Source organism: Salmo trutta, unplaced genomic scaffold (assembly GCF_901001165.1).
Source record: "Salmo trutta unplaced genomic scaffold, fSalTru1.1, whole genome shotgun sequence".
In the NCBI taxonomy this organism is placed as follows: Eukaryota; Metazoa; Chordata; class Actinopteri; order Salmoniformes; family Salmonidae; genus Salmo; species Salmo trutta.
This window is the reverse complement of record NW_021823237.1, coordinates 1,325,334-1,343,873: the sequence shown is the minus strand read 5'-3', so window position 1 is coordinate 1,343,873 and position 18,540 is coordinate 1,325,334. Positions and strand designations below refer to the sequence as shown.

Below are 18,540 nucleotides of genomic sequence, written 5' to 3'. Positions count from 1 at the left end.
ACAGTAATGTATGGAGACAGTAGTGTAGAACACAGTAATGTATGGAGACAGTAGTGTAGAACACAGTAATGTATGGAGACAGTAGTGTAGAACACAGTAATGTATGGAGACAGTAGTGTAGAACACAGTAATGTATGGAGACAGCAATGTACGGAGACAGTAGTGTAGAACACAGTAATGTATGGAGACAGTAATGTATGGAGACAGTAGTGTAGAACACAGTAATGTATGGAGACAGTAATGTACGGAGACAGTAGTGTATGGAGACAGTAGTGTAGAACACAGTAATGTATGGAGACAGTAATGTAGAACACAGTAATGTATGGAGACAGTAATGTAGAACACAGTAATGTATGGAGACAGTAATGTAGAACACAGTAATGTATGGAGACAGTAATGTAGAACACAGTAATGTACGGAGACAGTAGTGTAGAACACAGTAATGTATGGAGACAGTAATGTATGGGGACAGTAGTGTAGAACACAGTAATGTATGGAGACAGTAATGTATGGAGACAGTAATGTATGGAGACAGTAGTGTAGAACACAGTAATGTATGGAGACAGTAGTGTAGAACACAGTAATGTATGGAGACAGTAATGTATGGAGACAGTAATGTATGGAGACAGTAATGTATGGAGACAGTAGTGTAGAACACAGTAATGTATGGAGACAGTAATGTATGGAGACAGTAGTGTAGAACACAGTAATGTATGGAGACAGTAGTGTAGAACACAGTAATGTATGGAGACAGTAATGTATGGAGACAGTAATGTATGGAGACAGTAGTGTAGAACACAGTAATGTATGGAGACTGTAGTGTAGAACACAGTAATGTATGGAGACAGTAGTGTAGAACACAGTAATGTATGGAGACAGTAGTGTAGAACACAGTAATGTATGGAGACAGTAGTGTAGAACACAGTAATGTATGGAGACAGTAATGTAGAACACAGTAATGTATGGAGACAGTAATGTATGGAGACAGTAATGTAGAACACAGTAATGTATGGAGACAGTAGTGTAGAACACAGTAATGTATGTCTGGTCTGGGTTTAGTCTCTGCATCCCTCAGTACCTCTACGTCTCTCTATGTGAGAGTGTCTAGGAGTCTTGTTGAATGTTTGAGAAACAGCTGGAGACGGGTCTCCCCTGGGACTCCTGGTGCCTCTCTGTTACCATCTCCTCTCCAGAGCCGGCTCTCCCCTGGGACTCCCCTGGGACTCCTGATGCCTCTCTGTTACCATCTCCTCTCCAGAGCCGGCTCTCCCCTGGGACTCCTGATGCCTCTCTGTTACCATCTCCTCTCCAGAGCCGGCTCTCCCTGGGACTCCTGATGCCTCTCTGTTACCATCTCCTCTCCAGAGCCGGCTCTCCCCTGGGACTCCTGATGCCTCTCTGTTACCATCTCCTCTCCAGAGCCGGCTCTCCCCTGGGACTCCTGATGCCTCTCTGTTACCATCTCCTCTCCGAGCCCGGGTCTCCCCTGGGACTCCTGATGCCTCTCTGTTACCATCTCCTCTCCAGAGCCGGCTCTCCCCTGGGACTCCTGATGCCTCTCTGTTACCATCTCCTCTCCAGAGCCGGCTCTCCCCTGGGACTCCCTGATGCCTCTCTGTTACCATCTCCTCTCCAGAGCCGGCTCTCCCCTGGGACTCCTGATGCCTCTCTGTTACCATCTCCTCTCCAGAGCCGGCTCTCCCCTGGGACTCCTGATGCCTCTCTGTTACCATCTCCCTCTCCAGAGCCGGCTCTCCCCTGGGACTCCTGATGCCTTCTTCTGTTACCATCTCCTCTCCAGAGCCGGCTCTCCCCTGGGACTCCTGATGCCTCTCTGTTACCATCTCCTCTCCAGAGCCGGCTCTCCCCTGGGACTCCTGATGCCTCTCTGTTACCATCTCCTCTCCAGAGCCGGCTCTCCCCCTGGGACTCCCCTGGGACTCCTGATGCCTCTCTGTTACCATCTCCTCTCCAGAGCCGGCTCTCCCCTGGGACTCCTGATGCCTCTCTGTTACCATCTCCTCTCCAGAGCCGGCTCTCCCCTGGGACTCCCCTGGGACTCCTGATGCCTCTCTGTTACCATCTCCTCTCCAGAGCCGGCTCTCCCCTGGGACTCCCTGATGCCTCTCTGTTACCATCTCCTCTCCAGAGCCGGCTCTCCCCTGGGACTCCTGATGCCTCTCTGTTACCATCTCCTCTCCAGAGCCGGCTCTCCCCTGGGACTCCCCTGCTGCCTCTCTGTTACCATCTCCTCTCCAGAGCCGGCTCTCCCCTGGGACTCCCCTGGGACTCCTGATGCCTCTCTGTTACCATCTCCTCTCCAGAGCCGGCTCTCCCCTGGACTCCCCTGGGACTCCTGATGCCTCTCTGTTACCATCTCCTCTCCAGAGCCGGCTCTCCCCTGGGACTCCTGATGCCTCTCTGTTACCATCTCCTCTCCAGAGCCGGCTCTCCCCTGGGACTCCTGATGCCTCTCTGTTACCATCTCCTCTCCAGAGCCGGCTCTCCCCTGGGACTCCTGATGCCTCTCTGGTACCATCTCCTCTCCAGAGCCGGCTCTCCCCTGGGACTCCTGATGCCTCTCTGTTACCATCTCCTCTCCAGAGCCGGCTCTCCCCTGGGACTCCTGATGCCTCTCTGTTACCATCTCCTCTCCAGAGCCGGCTCTCCCCTGGGACTCCTGATGCCTCTCTGTTACCATCTCCTCTCCAGAGCCGGCTCTCCCCTGGGACCTCCTGATGCCTCTCTGTTACCATCTCCTCTCCAGAGCCGGCTCTCCCCTGGGACTCCTGATGCCTCTCTGTTACCATCTCCTCTCAGAGCCGGCTCTCCCCTGGGACTTCCTGATGCCTCTCTGTTACCATCTCCTCTCAGAGCCGCTCTCGCCTCTCTGTTACCATCTCCTCTCCAGAGCCGGCTCTCCCCTGGACTCCTGATGCCTCTCTGTTACCATCTCCTCTCCAGAGCCGGCTCTCCCCTGGGACTCCTGATGCCTCTCTGCTCTCCCCTGGGACTCCTGATGCCTCTCTGTTACCATCTCCTCTCCAGAGCCGGCTCTCCCCTGGGACTCCTGATGCCTCTCTGTTACCATCTCCTCTCCAGAGCCGGCTCTCCCCTGGGACTCCTGATGCCTCTCTGTTACCATCTCCTCTCCAGAGCCGGGTCTCCCCTGGGACTCCTGATGCCTCTCTGTTACCATCTCCTCTCCAGAGCCGGGTCTTTACGGGCGATTTACTGGATATGACCGGCTAGGGGCCACTCAGGGTTGTGGGAATATGGAAGGGTGTGTGTGTTTGTGTGACTGGCTAGGAGCTCTGTAGGGCTGTGTGTGATTGGCTAGGGGCTGTCTAGGGCCGTGTGATTGGCTAGGGGCTGTCTAGGGCCGTGTGATTGGCTAGGGGCTGACTAGGGCCGTGTGATTGGCTAGGAGCTCTGTAGGGCTGTGTGGTTGGCTAGGGGCTCTGTAGGGCTGTGTGTGATTGGCTAGGAGCTCTGTAGGGCTGTGTGTGATTGGCTAGGAGCTGTCTAGGGCCGTGTAATTGGCTAGGAGCTGTCTAGGGCCGTGTAATTGGCTAGGAGCTGTCTAGGGCTGTGTGTGATTGGCTAAGAGCTGTCTAGGGCTGTGTGTGATTGGCTAGGAGCTGTCTAGGGCAGTGTGACTGGCTAGGGGCCCTGTAGGGCTGTGTGACTGGCTAGGGGCGGTCTAGGGCTGTGTGTGATTGGCTAGGCGCTGTCTAGGGCTGTGTGTGATTGGCTAGGAGCTGTCTAGGGCAGTGTGACTGGCTAGGGGCCCTGTAGGGCTGTGTGACTGGCTAGGGGCGGTCTAGGGCTGTGTGTGTGTGTGTGTGTGTGTGTGTGTGTGTGTGTGTGTTAGAGAGAGAGAGAGACAGACAGTCTGGCTAGTGGCTGTCTAGGGTCTTGTTAGATAATTGATTTAAACTGCTGATACCAGAAATCAGCAGTTTCTACAGAGAGATCAGACTGCTGGCTGTGATTGGCTAGGAGCTGTCTAGGGCTGTGTGTGATTGGCTAGGAGCTGTCTAGGGCTGTGTGCGTCAGATTACAAACAGATTAATGGTTTAATTAGATCTCAGTAAAGAATCTTCCAGAACAGAACAGACGGACTGGCAAGGTTAGCGAGACGAAGAGGTCTTCAGAAAGAGGTCTTTAAACAAACGGTATTTGTCCAGATGAAATAGGCCTAGTTAGATATGCTGGGGGAAAAACCTCAGACACAGAGTGTTCTCTCCTCGTCACACAACAACGACGCAATAACCCTGTAATACTCATTATAACCATGTTATAATGAGCTACAGTGTTATAACCCTGAGTTCAGAGCTACAGTGTTATATGGTGTGAGTTCAGAGCTACAGTGTTATAACCCTGAGTTCAGAGCTACAGTGTTATAACCCTGAGTTCAGAGCTACAGTGTTATAACCCTGAGTTCAGAGCTACAGTGTTATATGACCTGAGTTCAGAGCTACAGTGTTATATGACCTGAGTTCAGAGCTACAGTGTTATAACCCTGAGTTCAGAGCTACAGTGTTATAACCCTGAGTTCAGAGCTACAGTGTTATATGGCCTGAGTTCAGAGCTACAGTGTTATAACCCTGAGTTCAGAGCTACAGTGTTAAAGTTTAAAGGCATCGTTAGCGGAAACGGTAAACGCTGCATATATCTGCTCAAAGGGAAATTACTTTTCCATTTCAAGCTCGCTGAAGCCCTGAAAATCGGGCGCGACGGTCCGTCTGTAGCGTGGAAGGTCCGCGTTGTCGTCTCAGAACATTTTACAGGCGATCGCTCCAGATCCAACGGAGCTCGATAAAATAAAACACGGATTGACAGCATAATTTCACCTTCTTTATTAGCAGTGCAGTGACCTCTCACCCCACAATGGCGCGGGTTCATTTACCAACAATTACAAATCACATCACGGACATACGGTCTACGGATCTTTTAGTATGGCGTCTTACTGTGGAGAGACATTGACAGGAAGCAAACAGGCAGACAGGAAGTGGGAACAGAAATCAGCTGAGAGGAGGAAGGAGTTGAACATTGTGTTTATACGGTGAAGAGAACGTGACCTGGGATAGAAGATGAGTGGACAGAGACGATCCCAGTTTACAGCTTCCAGCAGGGGGGAGGAAATGACCACAACACAGGAAGTTACATAGCAGATCTTCCTCTTCCCAGTGGTTGAGAGGGCAGTGACCTCCACTGTGGAGAGTTAAGGTCCTATCCTACAGCAGTGGATCAGACCATAGCTGATTACTGACCCCACCTGTCTCTCTCAGGTACAGTCCCCCCCACCCCCCCCACCCAGAGAGAACCAGAGCCGGCCAGTCAGTGAGGCGTGGCCTCTAGCGCCTCCTGGTGGACAGAGTGGAAGCAGCACGGCCCAGGCTGAGCCCAGGGAAGTGAACTGTAGGGGTTCTGGGTGTGGGACCGTAGAGACCCAGGTTACGGGCTGCAGCCGACCTCCTGTGCTGTTTCACACTCGGGAAGGGAGAGAACACCTGGCGGGAGGTGGTCCTGGGATGGTCCTGGGGCACGGAGGGGCAGGAGAGAGGGAGGGAGGGGGATGGAGGGGTCCTGGGATGGTCCTGGGGCACGGAGGGGCAGGAGAGAGGGAGGGAGGGGGATGGAGGGGTCCTGGGATGGTCCTGGGGCACGGAGGGGCAGGAGAGAGGGAGGGAGGGGGATGGAGGGGTCCTGGGATGGTCCTGGGGCACGGAGGGGCAGGAGAGAGGGAGGGAGGGGGATGGAGGGGTAACTGGGCTGTGGGGGTTAGAGGGGGTAACTGGGCTGTGGGGGTTAGAGGGGGTAACTGGGCTGTGGGGGTTAGAGGGGGTAACAGGGCTGTGGGGGTTAGAGGGGGTTACAGGGCTACCAGGGCTGTGGGGGTTAGAGAGGGTAACAGGAGTAGGGGGGTTAGAGGGGGTAACAAGGCTACCAGGGCTGTGGGGGTTAGAGGGGGTAACAGGGCTGTGGGGGTTAGAGGGGGTAACAGGGCTGTGGGGGTTGGAGAGGGTAACAGGAGTAGGGGGGTTAGAGAGGGTAACAAAGCTATCAGGGCTGTGGGGGTTAGAGGGGGTAACAGGAATACCAGGGCTGTGGGGGTTAGAGAGGGTAACAGGGCTGTGGGGGTTAGAGGGGGTAACAGGGCTGTGGGGGTTAGAGGGGGTAACAAGGCTACCAGGGCTGTGGGGGATAGAGGGGGTAACAGGGCTGTGGTGGTTACAGAGGGTAACAGGGCTGTGGGGGTTAGAGGGGGTAACAGGAGTAGGGGGGTTAGAGAGGGTAACAAAGCTATCAGGGCTGTGGGGGTTAGAGAGGGTAACAGGGCTGTGGGGGTTAGAGGGGGTAACAGGGCTGTGGGGGTTAGAGAGGGTAACAGGGCTGTGGGGGTTAGAGAGGGTAACAGGGCTGTGGGGGTTAGAGAGGGTAACAGGGCTGTGGGGGTTAGAGGGGGTAACAGGGCTGTGGGGGTTAGAGGGGGTAACAGGGCTGTGGGGGTTAGAGGGGGTAACAGGGCTGTGGGGGTTAGAGGGGGTAACAGGGCTGTGGGGGTGAGAGGGGGTAACAGGGCTGTGGGGGTTAGAGGGGGTAACAGGGCTGTGGGGGTTAGAGGGGGTAACAGGGCTGTGGGGGTTAGAGGGGGTAACAGGGCTGTGGGGGTTAGAGAGGGTAACAGGGCTGTGGGGGTTAGAGAGGGTAACAGGGCTGTGGGGGTTAGAGAGGGTAACAGGGCTGTGGGGGTTAGAGGGGGTAACAGGGCTGTGGGGGTTAGAGGGGGTAACAGGGCTACAGTAGATGTTCTGATAGGAGACTGAAGGGTCGGACTGTTGACCGTGGAGGTGTGATGATGGTCGAGGAAGAGGAGGCAGGACAGGCATCTCTGGGATGGAGGGAGAGGAGGGCAGCGCGTCCGGGTCAGAGGAGGGCGGCGCGTCCGGGTCAGAGGAGGGCGGCGCGTCCGGGTCAGAGGAGGGCGGCGCGTCCGGGTCAGAGGAGGGCGGCGCGTCCGGGTCAGAGGAGGGCGGCGCGTCCGGGTCAGAGGAGGGCGGCGCGTCCGGGTCAGAGGAGGGTCGTGGAGGTGGGTTCTGGTTTAGTTCTGACCCAGAGTCCAGCTCTAGAGACACCAGGTGCTCCTCCTTCCTGGAGGTCTGGGCAGGAGACACAGGGAGGTGACTACCCTCATCATCAGCCTTTCCCTCACCCACACCATCTCTCTCCTCCTCCCCCGTCTGACCAGGGCGTCTGTCCTCCTCCCCCGTCTGACCAGGGCGTCTGTCCTCCTCCCCCGTCTGACCAGGGCGTCTGTCCTCCTCCCCCGTCTGACCAGGGCGTCTGTCCTCCTCCCCCGTCTGACCAGGGCGTCTGTCCTCCTCCCCCGTCTGACCAGGGCGTCTGTCCTCCTCCCCCGTCTGACCAGGGCGTCTGTCCTCCTCCTCCTCCGTCTGACCAGGGCGTCTGTCCTCCTCCTCCTCCGTCTGACCAGGGCGTCTGTCCTCCTCCTCCTCCGTCTGACCAGGGCGTCTGTCCTCCTCCTCCTCCGTCTGACCAGGGCGTCTGTCCTCCTCCTCCTCCGTCTGACCAGGGCGTCTGTCCTCCTCCTCCTCCGTCTGACCAGGGCGTCTGTCCTCCTCCTCCTCCGTCTGACCAGGGCGTCTGTCCTCCTCCTCCTCCGTCTGACCAGGGCGTCTGTCCTCCTCCTCCTCCGTCTGACCAGGGCGTCTGTCCTCCTCCTCCGTCTGACCAGGGCGTCTGTCCTCCTCCTCCTCCTCCGTCTGACCAGGGCGTCTGTCCTCCTCCTCCTCCCCCGTCTGACCAGGGCGTCTGTCCTCCTCCTCCTCCCCCGTCTGACCAGGGCGTCTGTCCTCCTCCTCCGTCTGACCAGGGCGTCTGTCCTCCTCCTCCGTCTGACCAGGGCGTCTGTCCTCCTCCTCCTCCTCCGTCTGACCAGGGCGTCTGTCCTCCTCCTCCGTCTGACCAGGGCGTCTGTCCTCCTCCTCCTCCTCCGTCTGACCAGGGCGTCTGTCCTCCACGTCTCCAAACCCTAGCTGTACCCGGGCTACGTTCCTGCGGTGGGTACGTACGTGGGCACGCCAGGGGGACCCCGCCCTGCTCCGACAGTCTTCAGCATGAGATACCAGTCCGGTCCTCCCTCTCTCCCCTCTAGGGGCGGCGGTGGCAGGGCTGGACTGTCCCTGGGACAGGGGGACACCTCCCTGCAGGCCGCGGGGACAGGACGGAGGCCGTTCCCGGCTGTTCCTGGGCTTCCTGCCTAGCAACAGGTGGTTGACGACAGGAGAAGGTCGGAGTTGAGACGCTAACACACTGGTGGCTGGACATCGATCTACAGAGAGAAGACATACACACACAGGTCAGCTCAGTATGTCCTGGTCTACGTTCTGGCTGGACATCGATCTACAGGAGAGAGAAGACACACACAGGTCAGCTCAGTGTGTCCTGGTCTACGTCCTGGCTGGACATCGATCTACAGGAGAGAGAAGACACACACAGGTCAGCTCAGTGTGTCCTGGTCTACGTCCTGGCTGGACATCGATCTACAGGAGAGAGAAGACACACACAGGTCAGCTCAGTGTGTCCTGGTCTACGTCCTGGCTGGACATCGATCTACAGGAGAGAGAAGACACACACAGGTCAGCTCAGTGTGTCCTGGTCTACGTCCTGGCTGGACATCGATCTACAGGAGAGAGAAGACAGACACAGACCAGCTCAGTGTGTCCTGGTCTACGTCCTGGCTGGACATCGATCTACAGGAGAGAGAAGACAGACACAGACCAGCTCAGTGTGTCCCGGTCTACGTTCAGTCTGCAGACCGCAGTAGCATGACGTGATGCTAAAGAGGATTCCACACACAGCAATGAAGAACATCTAGGATTAAAGACAACGTTCTGGCTCGGCACCAAACTCAGACCTCACCACAGAGATTACATTTATCACGGGAACGAGACGAACCAAACTCAGACCACAGAGATTACATTTATCACGGGAACGAGATGAAGCTTTACGAGAGTTACAATAAAATACTGCTTTTGGTTATAAGGAGCTTTGAGTGGTGATTTACTGGAGACGGACAACATCTGGGAGTTAGAGAAATAGTTTTGGAGGGAATATAGAAGCACAGGGGGAAGTCAAATCCAATGGAAGTGTGTTACACTAGTAGTAGATTCCTATTGGGTGATGCCGTGTTTAGATGGGCAGCCGCCTGGCCTGACAGACTGACGCTCTCCTGTCAGTCAAAGAGAAGAGCGAGCACCATCCAACCCCAGACCGGCACCATCCAACCCCAGACCGGCACCATCCAACCCCAGACCGGCACCATCCAACCCCAGACCGGCACCATCCAACCCCAGACCAGCTAACGGCAGCCCAGACCCCCACCTCCTCCATCCGTCCATCGACGGACACCCCCACCTCCTCCATCCGTCCATCGACGGACACCCCCACCTCCTCCATCCGTCCATCGACGGACACCCCCACCTCCTCCATCCGTCCATCGACGGACACCCCCACCTCCTCCATCCGCCCATCGACGGACACCCCCACCTCCTCCATCCGTCCATCGACGGACACCCCCACCTCCTCCATCCGTCCATCTATGGACACCCCCACCTCCTCAATCCGCCCATCTACGGACACCCCCACCTCCTCCATCCGTCCATCTATGGACACCCCCACCTCCTCAATCCATCCATCGACGGACACCACCACATTCTCCATCTTCATCAAGGATGAACCAGACTTGTGGAGGTCTACAATTTATTTTCTGAGGTCTTGGCTGATTTCTTTTGATTTTCCCATGATGTCAAGCAAAGAGGCACTGAGTTTGAAGGTAGGCCTTGAAATACATCCACAGGTACACCTCCAATTGACTCAAATGATGTCAATTAGCCTATCAGAAGCTTCTAAAGCCATGACATCATTTTCTGAAATTTTCCAAGCGGTTTAAAGGCACCAGTCAACTTAGTGTATGTAAACTTCTGACCCACTGGAATTGTGATACAGTGAATTATAAGTGAAATAATCTGTCTGTAAACAATTGTTGGAAAAATGACTTGATTTTTGTTGACCGTGTGTGTGTGTGTTACCTGTGTGTGTGTGTGTGTGTGTGTGTTACCTGTGTGTGTGTGTGTGTGTGTTACCTGTGTGTGTGTGTGTGTGTTACCTGTGTGTGTGTGTGTGTGTGTTACCTGTGTGTGTGTGTGTGTTACCTGTGTGTGTGTTACCTGTGTGTATGTACAGCTGCCTGGCCTGTTGTTGCTGATGTCTCTTGAGACGTGAGTACTGTTTCTTCAGAGCGCTGATGTCCATACTCATCCTCTCCTGAAGCATACTGTTCACGGCCGCTTCATGCTCCGCTCTGCCGCCACCGTCCACCGCCCCGGGACTCAGGGCCGCCATGTCACCTCCCTGCTCCCCCCCCGCGCTGGTCTGGAGAGGAGAGAGTCAAACATCACCTAGTAAATACAAGGAGCAGGAGGAGGAGAGAGCAGGACTCTAGGTCTACACACACTGTCTACCACTACATTAAACTAATGGACCAGGAGGAGAGAGCAGGACTCTAGGTCTACACACACTGTCTACCACTACATTAAACTAATGGACCAGGAGGAGAGAGCAGGACTCTAGGTCTACACACACTGTCTACCACTACATTAAACTAATGGACCAGGAGGAGAGAGCAGGACTCTAGGTCTACACACACTGTCTACCACTACATTAAACTAATGGACCAGGAGGAGAGAGCAGGACTCTAGGTCTACACACACTGTCTACCACTACATTAAACTAATGGACCAGGAGGAGAGAGCAGGACTCTAGGTCTACACACACTGTCTACCACTACATTAAACTAATGGACCAGGAGGAGAGAGCAGGACTCTAGGTCTACACACACTGTCTACCACTACATTAAACTAATGGACCAGGAGGAGAGAGCAGGACTCTAGGTCTACACACACTGTCTACCACTACATTAAACTAATGGACCAGGAGGAGAGAGCAGGACTCTAGGTCTACACACACTGTCTACCACTACATTAAACTAATGGACCAGGAGGAGAGAGCAGGACTCTAGGTCTACACACACACTGTCTACCACTACATTAAACTAATGGAGACCAGGAGGAGAGAGCAGGACTCTAGGTCTACACACACTGTCTACCACTACATTAAACTAATGGACCAGGAGGAGAGAGCAGGACTCTAGGTCTACACACACTGTCTACCACTACATTAAACTAATGGACCAGGAGGAGAGAGCAGGACTCTAGGTCTACACACACTGTCTACCACTACATTAAACTAATGGACCAGGAGGAGAGAGCAGGACTCTAGGTCTACACACACTGTCTACCACTACATTAAACTAATGGACCAGGAGGAGGAGAGAGCAGGACTCTAGGTCTACACACACTGTCTACCACTACATTAAACTAATGGACCAGGTGAACAACAGGTGTAGACTAACAGTGAAATGCTTCCTGGCCTGTAGAAGAGGAGAGAGGTCAAGGGTCAGACCAACCTTTGATGTGTCTCTGGTAGCGCTGTAGTTCTGGTGCTAACAGCCCACCCAGCGGACCCAAACATCCCAACGCTGCTGTCACCACGGCATCTTCATCTTCATCCTCGTCTTCATCGCCCTCCCAGCCACCTAGACCACCACTGGAATACAACATCACTTTACCAGCCACCTAGACCGCCACTGGAATACAACATCACTTTACCAGCCACCTGGACCGCCACTGGAATACAACATCACTTTACCAGCCACCTGGACCGCCACTGGAATACAACATCACTTTACCAGCCACCTGGACCACCACTGGAATACAACATCACTTTACCAGCCCCAGAGACTTCAACTGCTCACCATCTCTACCGCCGGCCGGCCAACAGTCACCCGCCAGTACACGACGACTAGACCCGCCTGGACCCGACGACTAGACCCGCCTGGACCCGACGACTAGACCCGCCTGGACCCGACGACTAGACCCGCCTGGACCCGACGACTAGACCCGCCTGGACCCGACGACTAGACCCGCCTGGACCCGACGACTAGACCCGCCTGGACCCAACGACTAGACCCGCCTGTAGCTAACGACTAGACCCGCCTGTAGCTAACGACTAGACCCGCCTGTAGCTAACGACTAGACCCGCCTGTAGCTAACGACTAGACCCGCCTGTAGCTAACGACTAGACCCGCCTGTAGCTAACGACTAGACCCGCCTGTAGCTAACGACTAGACCCGCCTGTAGCTAACGACTAGACCCGCCTGTTGCTAACGACTAGACCCGCCTGTTGCTAACGACTAGACCCGCCTGTTGCTAACGACTAGACCCGCCTGTAGCTAACGACTAGACCCGCCTGTAGCTAACGACTAGACCCGCCTGTAGCTAACGACTAGACCCGCCTGTAGCTAACGACTAGACCCGCCTGTACCTAACGACTAGATCCGCCTGTACACACACACACACACACACACTACATGACCTGTAGATATCAGTTTGACCAACCTGCCGTTGGGGTTGGATGTGGGGAAGGGAGTGATGTTGTAGGTGTATTTCTCTCGGAGTTCAGCCAGCTGAGGGAATGGAAACGCAGCCATGGAGTAGACCGTCTGGAGAGACAAGAGAGGTCAGGGTAGAAGACCGTCTGGAGAGACAAGAGAGGTCAGGGTAGCAGACCGTCTGGAGAGACAAGAGGGATCAGGGTAGCAGACCGTCTGGAGAGACAAGAGGGATCAGGGTAGCAGAGTGTCTGGAGAGACAAGAGGGATAAGGGTAGCAGAGTGTCTGGAGAGACAAGAGGGATCAGGGTAGCAGAGTGTCTGGAGAGACAAGAGGGATCAGGGTAGTAGACTGGAGAGACAAGAGGGATCAGGGTAGTAGACTGGAGAGACAAGAGGGATCAGGGTAGTAGACTGGAGAGACAAGAGGGATCAGGGTAGTAGACTGGAGAGACAAGAGGGATCAGGGTAGTAGACTGGAGAGACAAGAGGGATCAGGGTAGTAGACTGGAGAGACAAGAGGGATCAGGGTAGTAGACTGGAGAGACAAGAGGGATCAGGGTAGTAGACTGGAGAGACAAGAGGGATCAGGGTAGTAGCCTGGAGAGACAAGAGGGATCAGGGTAGTAGCCTGGAGAGACAAGAGGGATCAGGGTAGTAGACTGTAGAGACAAGAGGGATCAGGGTAGCAGACTGTCTGGAGAGACAAGAGGGATCAGGGTAGTAGAATGGAGAGACAAGAGGGATCAGGGTAGTCTACGAGGCCGCTCTCCAACCCGCGTGAGGTGGCTACAGTCCACGAGGCCGCTCTCCAACCCGCGTGAGGTGGCTACAGTCTACGAGGCCGCTCTCCAACCCGCGTGAGGTGGCTACAGTCCACGAGGCCGCTCTCCAAACCCCCGTGAGGTGGCTACAGTCTACGAGGCCGCTCTCCAACCCGCGTGAGGTGGCTACAGTCCACGAGGCCGCTCTCCAACCCGCGTGAGGTGGCTACAGTCTACGAGGCCGCTCTCCAACCCCCGTGAGGTGGCTACAGTCCACGAGGCAGCTCTCCAAACCCCCGTGAGGTGGCTACAGTCCACGAGGCCGCTCTCCAACCCGCGTGAGGTGGTTACAGTCCACGAGGCCGCTCTCCAACCCGCGTGAGGTGGCTACAGTCCACGAGGCCGCTCTCCAACCCGCGTGAGGTGGCTACAGTCCACGAGGCCGCTCTCCAACCCGCGTGAGGTGGTTACAGTCTACGAGGCCGCTCTCCAACATCTCTCACCTGCATGAGGTGGCTACAGTCCACGAGGCCGCTCTCCAACCCGCGTGAGGTGGCTACAGTCTATGAGGCCGTTCTCCAAACCGCGTGAGGTGGCTACAGTCCACGAGGCCGCTCTCCAACCCGCGTGAGGTGGTTACAGTCTACGAGGCAGCTCTACAAACCGCGTGAGGTGGCTACAGTCTATGAGGCCGTTCTCCAAACCGCGTGAGGTGGCTACAGTCTATGAGGCTGTTCTCCAACCCGCGTGAGGTGGCTACAGTCTATGAGGCTGTTCTCCAAACCGCGTGAGGTGGCTACAGTCTATGAGGCTGTTCTCCAAACCGCGTGAGGTGGCTACAGTCTATGAGGCCGCTCTCCAACATCTCTCACCTGCATGAGGTGGTTACAGTCTATGAGGCTGTTCTCCAACATCTCTCACCTGCATGAGGTGGTTACAGTCCACGAGGCTGTTCTCCAAACCCCGTGTGGTGGCTACAGTCTATGAGGTTGTTCTCCAACATCTCTCACCTGCATGAGATGGCTACAGTCTATGAGGTTGTTCTCCAACATCTCTCACCTGCATGAGATGGCTACAGTCCACGAGGCTGTTCTCCAACATCTCCTGAGTGATCCATCCCATTGTGCTGTAGAAGTCATCTGCTGTTTGACAGCACTCTATATGCCTGGAGAGAGAGAGAACACAGGGGTTAGTGTGTAGGGGTTAGGGTGTAGGGGTTAGGGTGTAGGGGTTAGGGTGTAGGGGTTAGGGTGTAGGGGTTAGGGTGTAGGGGTTAGGGTGTACTCTATATGCCTGGAGAGAGAGGAACACAGGGGTTAGTGTGTAGGGGTTAGGGTGTAGGGGTTAGGGTGTAGGGGTTAGGGTGTAGGGGTTAGGGTGTAGGGGTTAGGGTGTAGGGGTTAGGGTGTACTCTATATGCCTGGAGAGAGAGGAACACAGGGGTTAGTGTGTAGGGGTTAGGGTGTAGGGGTTAGGGTGTAGGGGTTAGGGTGTAGGGGTTAGGGTGTACTCTATATGCCTGGAGAGAGAGGAAACACAGGGGTTAGTGTGTAGGGGTTAGGGTGTAGGGGTTAGGGTGTAGGGGTTAGGGTGTACTCTATATGCCTGGAGAGAGAGGGAACACAGGGGTTAGTGTGTAGGGGTTAGGGTGTAGGGGTTAGGGTGTAGGGGTTATAGTGTACTCTATATGCCTGGATAGAGAGGGAACACAGGGGTTAGTGTGTAGGGGTTAGTGTGTAGGGGTTATAGTGCACTCTATATGCCTGGAGAGAGAGGGAACACAGGGGTTAGTGTGTAGGGGTTAGGGTTATAGTGTGTAGGGGTTAGGGTTATAGTGTGTTAGGGTTATAGTGTGTTAGGGGTTATAGTGTGTTAGGGTTATAGTGTGTTAGGGTTATAGTGTGTTAGGGTTATAGTGTGTTAGGGTTATAGTGTGTTAGGGGTATAGTGTGTTAGGGGTATAGTGTGTTAGGGGTATAGTGTGTTAGGGGTATAGTGTGTTAGGGGTATAGTGTGTTAGGGGTATAGTGTGTTAGGGGTATAGTGTGTTAGGGGTATAGTGTGTTAGGGGTTAGTGTGTAGGGGTTAGTGTGTAGGGGTTAGTGTGTAGGGGTTAGGGTGTAGGGGTTAGGGTGTAGGGGTTAGGGTGTAGGGGTTAGGGTGTAGGGGTTAGGGTGTAGGGGTTAGGGTGTAGGGGTTAGGGTTAGTGTGTAGGGGTCAGTGTGTAGGGGTTAGTGTGTAGGGGTCAGTGTGTAGGGGTCAGTGTGTAGGGGTCAGTGTGTAGGGGTCAGTGTGTAGGGGTCAGTGTGTAGGGGTCAGTGTGTAGGGGTCAGTGTGTAGGGGTCAGTGTGTAGGGGTTAGTGTGTAGGGGTTAGTGTGTAGGGGTTAGTGTGTAGGGGTTAGTGTGTAGGGGTTAGTGTGTAGGGGTTAGTGTGTAGGGGTTAGTGTGTAGGGGTTAGTGTGTAGGGGTTAGGGTTAGTGTGTAGGGGTCAGTGTGTAGGGGTCAGTGTGTAGGGGTCAGTGTGTAGGGGTCAGTGTGTAGGGGTCAGTGTGTAGGGGTCAGTGTGTAGGGGTCAGTGTGTAGGGGTCAGTGTGTAGGGGTCAGTGTGTAGGGGTCAGTGTGTAGGGGTCAGTGTGTAGGGGTTAGTGTGTAGGGGTTAGTGTGTAGGGGTTAGTGTGTAGGGGTTAGGGTGTAGGGGTTAGGGTGTAGGGGTTAGGGTGTAGGGGTTAGGGTGTAGGGGTTAGGGTGTAGGGGTTAGGGTGTAGGGGTTAGGGTGTAGGGGTTAGGGTGTAGGGGTTAGGGTGTAGGGGTTAGGGTGTAGGGGTTAGGGTGTAGGGGTTAGGGTGTAGGGGTTAGGGTGTAGGGGTTAGGGTGTAGGGGTTAGGGTGTAGGGGTTAGGGTGTAGGGGTTAGGGTGTAGGGGTTAGGGTACTCACTCCTCCAGGTGAGACCAGATGGCCAGAGCCACCCTCAGAAGAACCTCCGAACCTTCGAAGAACACCGAGTCCCAGATCTTCAGCACGGTGTTGGGCGGCAGGCACGTCGCAAACATGGTCAGAAACCACTGCATCGTGAAGACGTTGGTCAGAGGAGGCTCGTAGCTGCCTGTAAGACACACGAAGGCGTTAGTCAGGGGGAGGCTCGTAGCTGCCTGTCAGGGGGAGGCTCGTAGCTGCCTGTAAGACACACCCCGGCGTTAGTCGGGGGAGTTGTAACGGTCCGTATCACACGCCGGCGTTAGTCAGGGGAGTTGTAACGGTCCGTATCCCATGCCGGCGTTAGTCAGGGGAGTAGTAACGGTCCGTATCACACGCTGGCGTTAGTCAGGGGAGTTGTAACGGTCCGTTAGTCAGGGGAGTAGTAACGGTCCGTTAGCCAGGGGAGTAGTAACGGTCCGTATGACAGAGACAGACCCACCTCCAGCCTCTCTATCAGCAGTCTTCTGCAGGAGGTGGAGGTGCTGTGAGAGGTGAGGAAGCTTCATCCTCAGCAGATCTCTAAACACGGCCATGTCCACAGACAGAGAACGCAGGTTGTTGGCAAAATAACTCTCCGGTAGCACCTTGTCTATCAGGTAGATCATCACCTGGAGGACCAGTAGGAATGAGAACAGATAAATGAAGCCCTTTCAGAGCAGGGTAGGAGTGTACCTTGTCTATCAGGTAGATCATCACCTGGAGGACCAGTAGGAATGAGAACAGATAAATCATGCTCTTTCAGAGCAGGGTAGGAGTGTACCTTGTCTATCAGGTAGATCATCACCTGGAGGACCAGTAGGAATGAGAACAGATAAATGAAGCCCTTTCAGAGCAGGGTAGGAGTGTACCTTGAGTGCGTGGCTCTCGTTGCCCTCGGTAACCTCCAGTATGAGAGCTGCCAGAACGTTGAAGCCCTGACAGTATCCTACAGCCTTATTCCAGCGAGCGTACGCCAGGAGTACCCTCTTCAGCACCACCCGGTCCTGCTCCCCCTCCTGGCCGGAGTATGAACTGCAACCTGTCCTGTGTAGGTCCTAATGAACAACAAGACTTTATTCAGCCGTACCAGGGGACCACATGACATAACAAGACTTTATTCAGCCGTACCAGGGGACCACATGACATAAGACTTTATTCAGCCGTACCAGGGGACCACATGACATAAGACTTTATTCATCCGTACCAGGGGACCACATGACATAACAAGACTTTATTCATCCGTACCAGGGGACCACATGACATAACAACAAGACTTTATTCATCCGTACCAGGGGACCACATGACATAACACAAGAGTTTTGAGAGAGAGAGAGAGAGAGTTGAGAGAGAGAGAGAGAGAGAGAGAGAGAGTTTTGAGAGAGAGAGAGAGAGAGAGAGAGAGAGAGAGAGAGAGAGAGAGTTTTGAGAGAGAGAGAGATTTGAGAGTGAGAGAGTGAGAGAGTGAGAGAGTGAGAGAGTGAGAGAGTGAGAGAGTGAGAGAGTGAGAGAGTGAGAGAGTGAGAGAGTGAGAGAGTGAGAGAGTGAGAGAGTGAGAGAGTGAGAGAGTGAGAGAGTGAGAGAGTGAGAGAGTGAGAGAGTGAGAGAGTGAGAGAGTGAGAGAGTGAGAGAGTGAGAGAGTGAGAGAGAGAGAGATATGGACCTTGTCCTGCTAATTCATGGTTCTCTCTGGACAAGGGAAGGAGGGAACAGCTGTTGATTCCATGAACAAATATCCTGCCACACACACACACACACACACACACACACACACACACACCAGTCTGTGCGATACCTTAACAATCTGGATGCCCAGCGAGTCATCGTCAGGGTTACTGCGTTCGTTGAAAGCGAAGCGGAGAGTTTTGTCCCAGTCGATAGAGATACTGTGGAGGTAGTGATCAGCTAGAGTCAACCATACCTGGAGAACACACAGAGAGAGGATTCATATATACACATTTATACTGTCCACACGAGTCCTTACAGGAGGAGGAGACGCAGAGTCCTTACAGAGGGAGACGCAGAGTCCTTACAGAGGGAGACGCAGAGTAAAGAGTCCTTACAGAGGAGACGCAGAGTCCTTACAGAGGAGACGCAGAGTCCTTACAGAGGAGACGCAGAGTCCTTACAGAGGAGACGCAGAGTCCTTACAGAGGAGACGCAGAGTCCTTACAGAGGAGACGCAGAGTCCTTACAGGAGGAGACGCAGAGTCCTTACAGGAGGAGACGCAGAGTCCTTACAGGAGGAGACGCAGAGTCCTTACAGGAGGAGAGGCAGAGTCCT

General features: G+C 54.5%; 1 protein-coding gene across 1 annotated transcript in view; it reads right to left on the bottom strand.

Annotated features, from left to right (window-relative positions):
• Positions 1-4,840: 4,840 nt before the first annotated feature.
• LOC115189806 (uncharacterized) overlaps positions 4,841-18,540 on the bottom strand; it is a 30,481-nt gene continuing 16,781 nt past the window's right edge. Inside the window, 9 exon segments of the mRNA XM_029748318.1 lie at positions 4,841-8,359; positions 10,257-10,433; positions 11,522-11,694; positions 12,546-12,649; positions 14,362-14,467; positions 16,239-16,407; positions 16,720-16,888; positions 17,129-17,314; positions 18,052-18,177. Of these exon segments, the coding sequence (XP_029604178.1) occupies positions 5,361-8,359; positions 10,257-10,433; positions 11,522-11,694; positions 12,546-12,649; positions 14,362-14,467; positions 16,239-16,407; positions 16,720-16,888; positions 17,129-17,314; positions 18,052-18,177 (4,209 nt within the window). The 3' untranslated portion in view covers positions 4,841-5,360.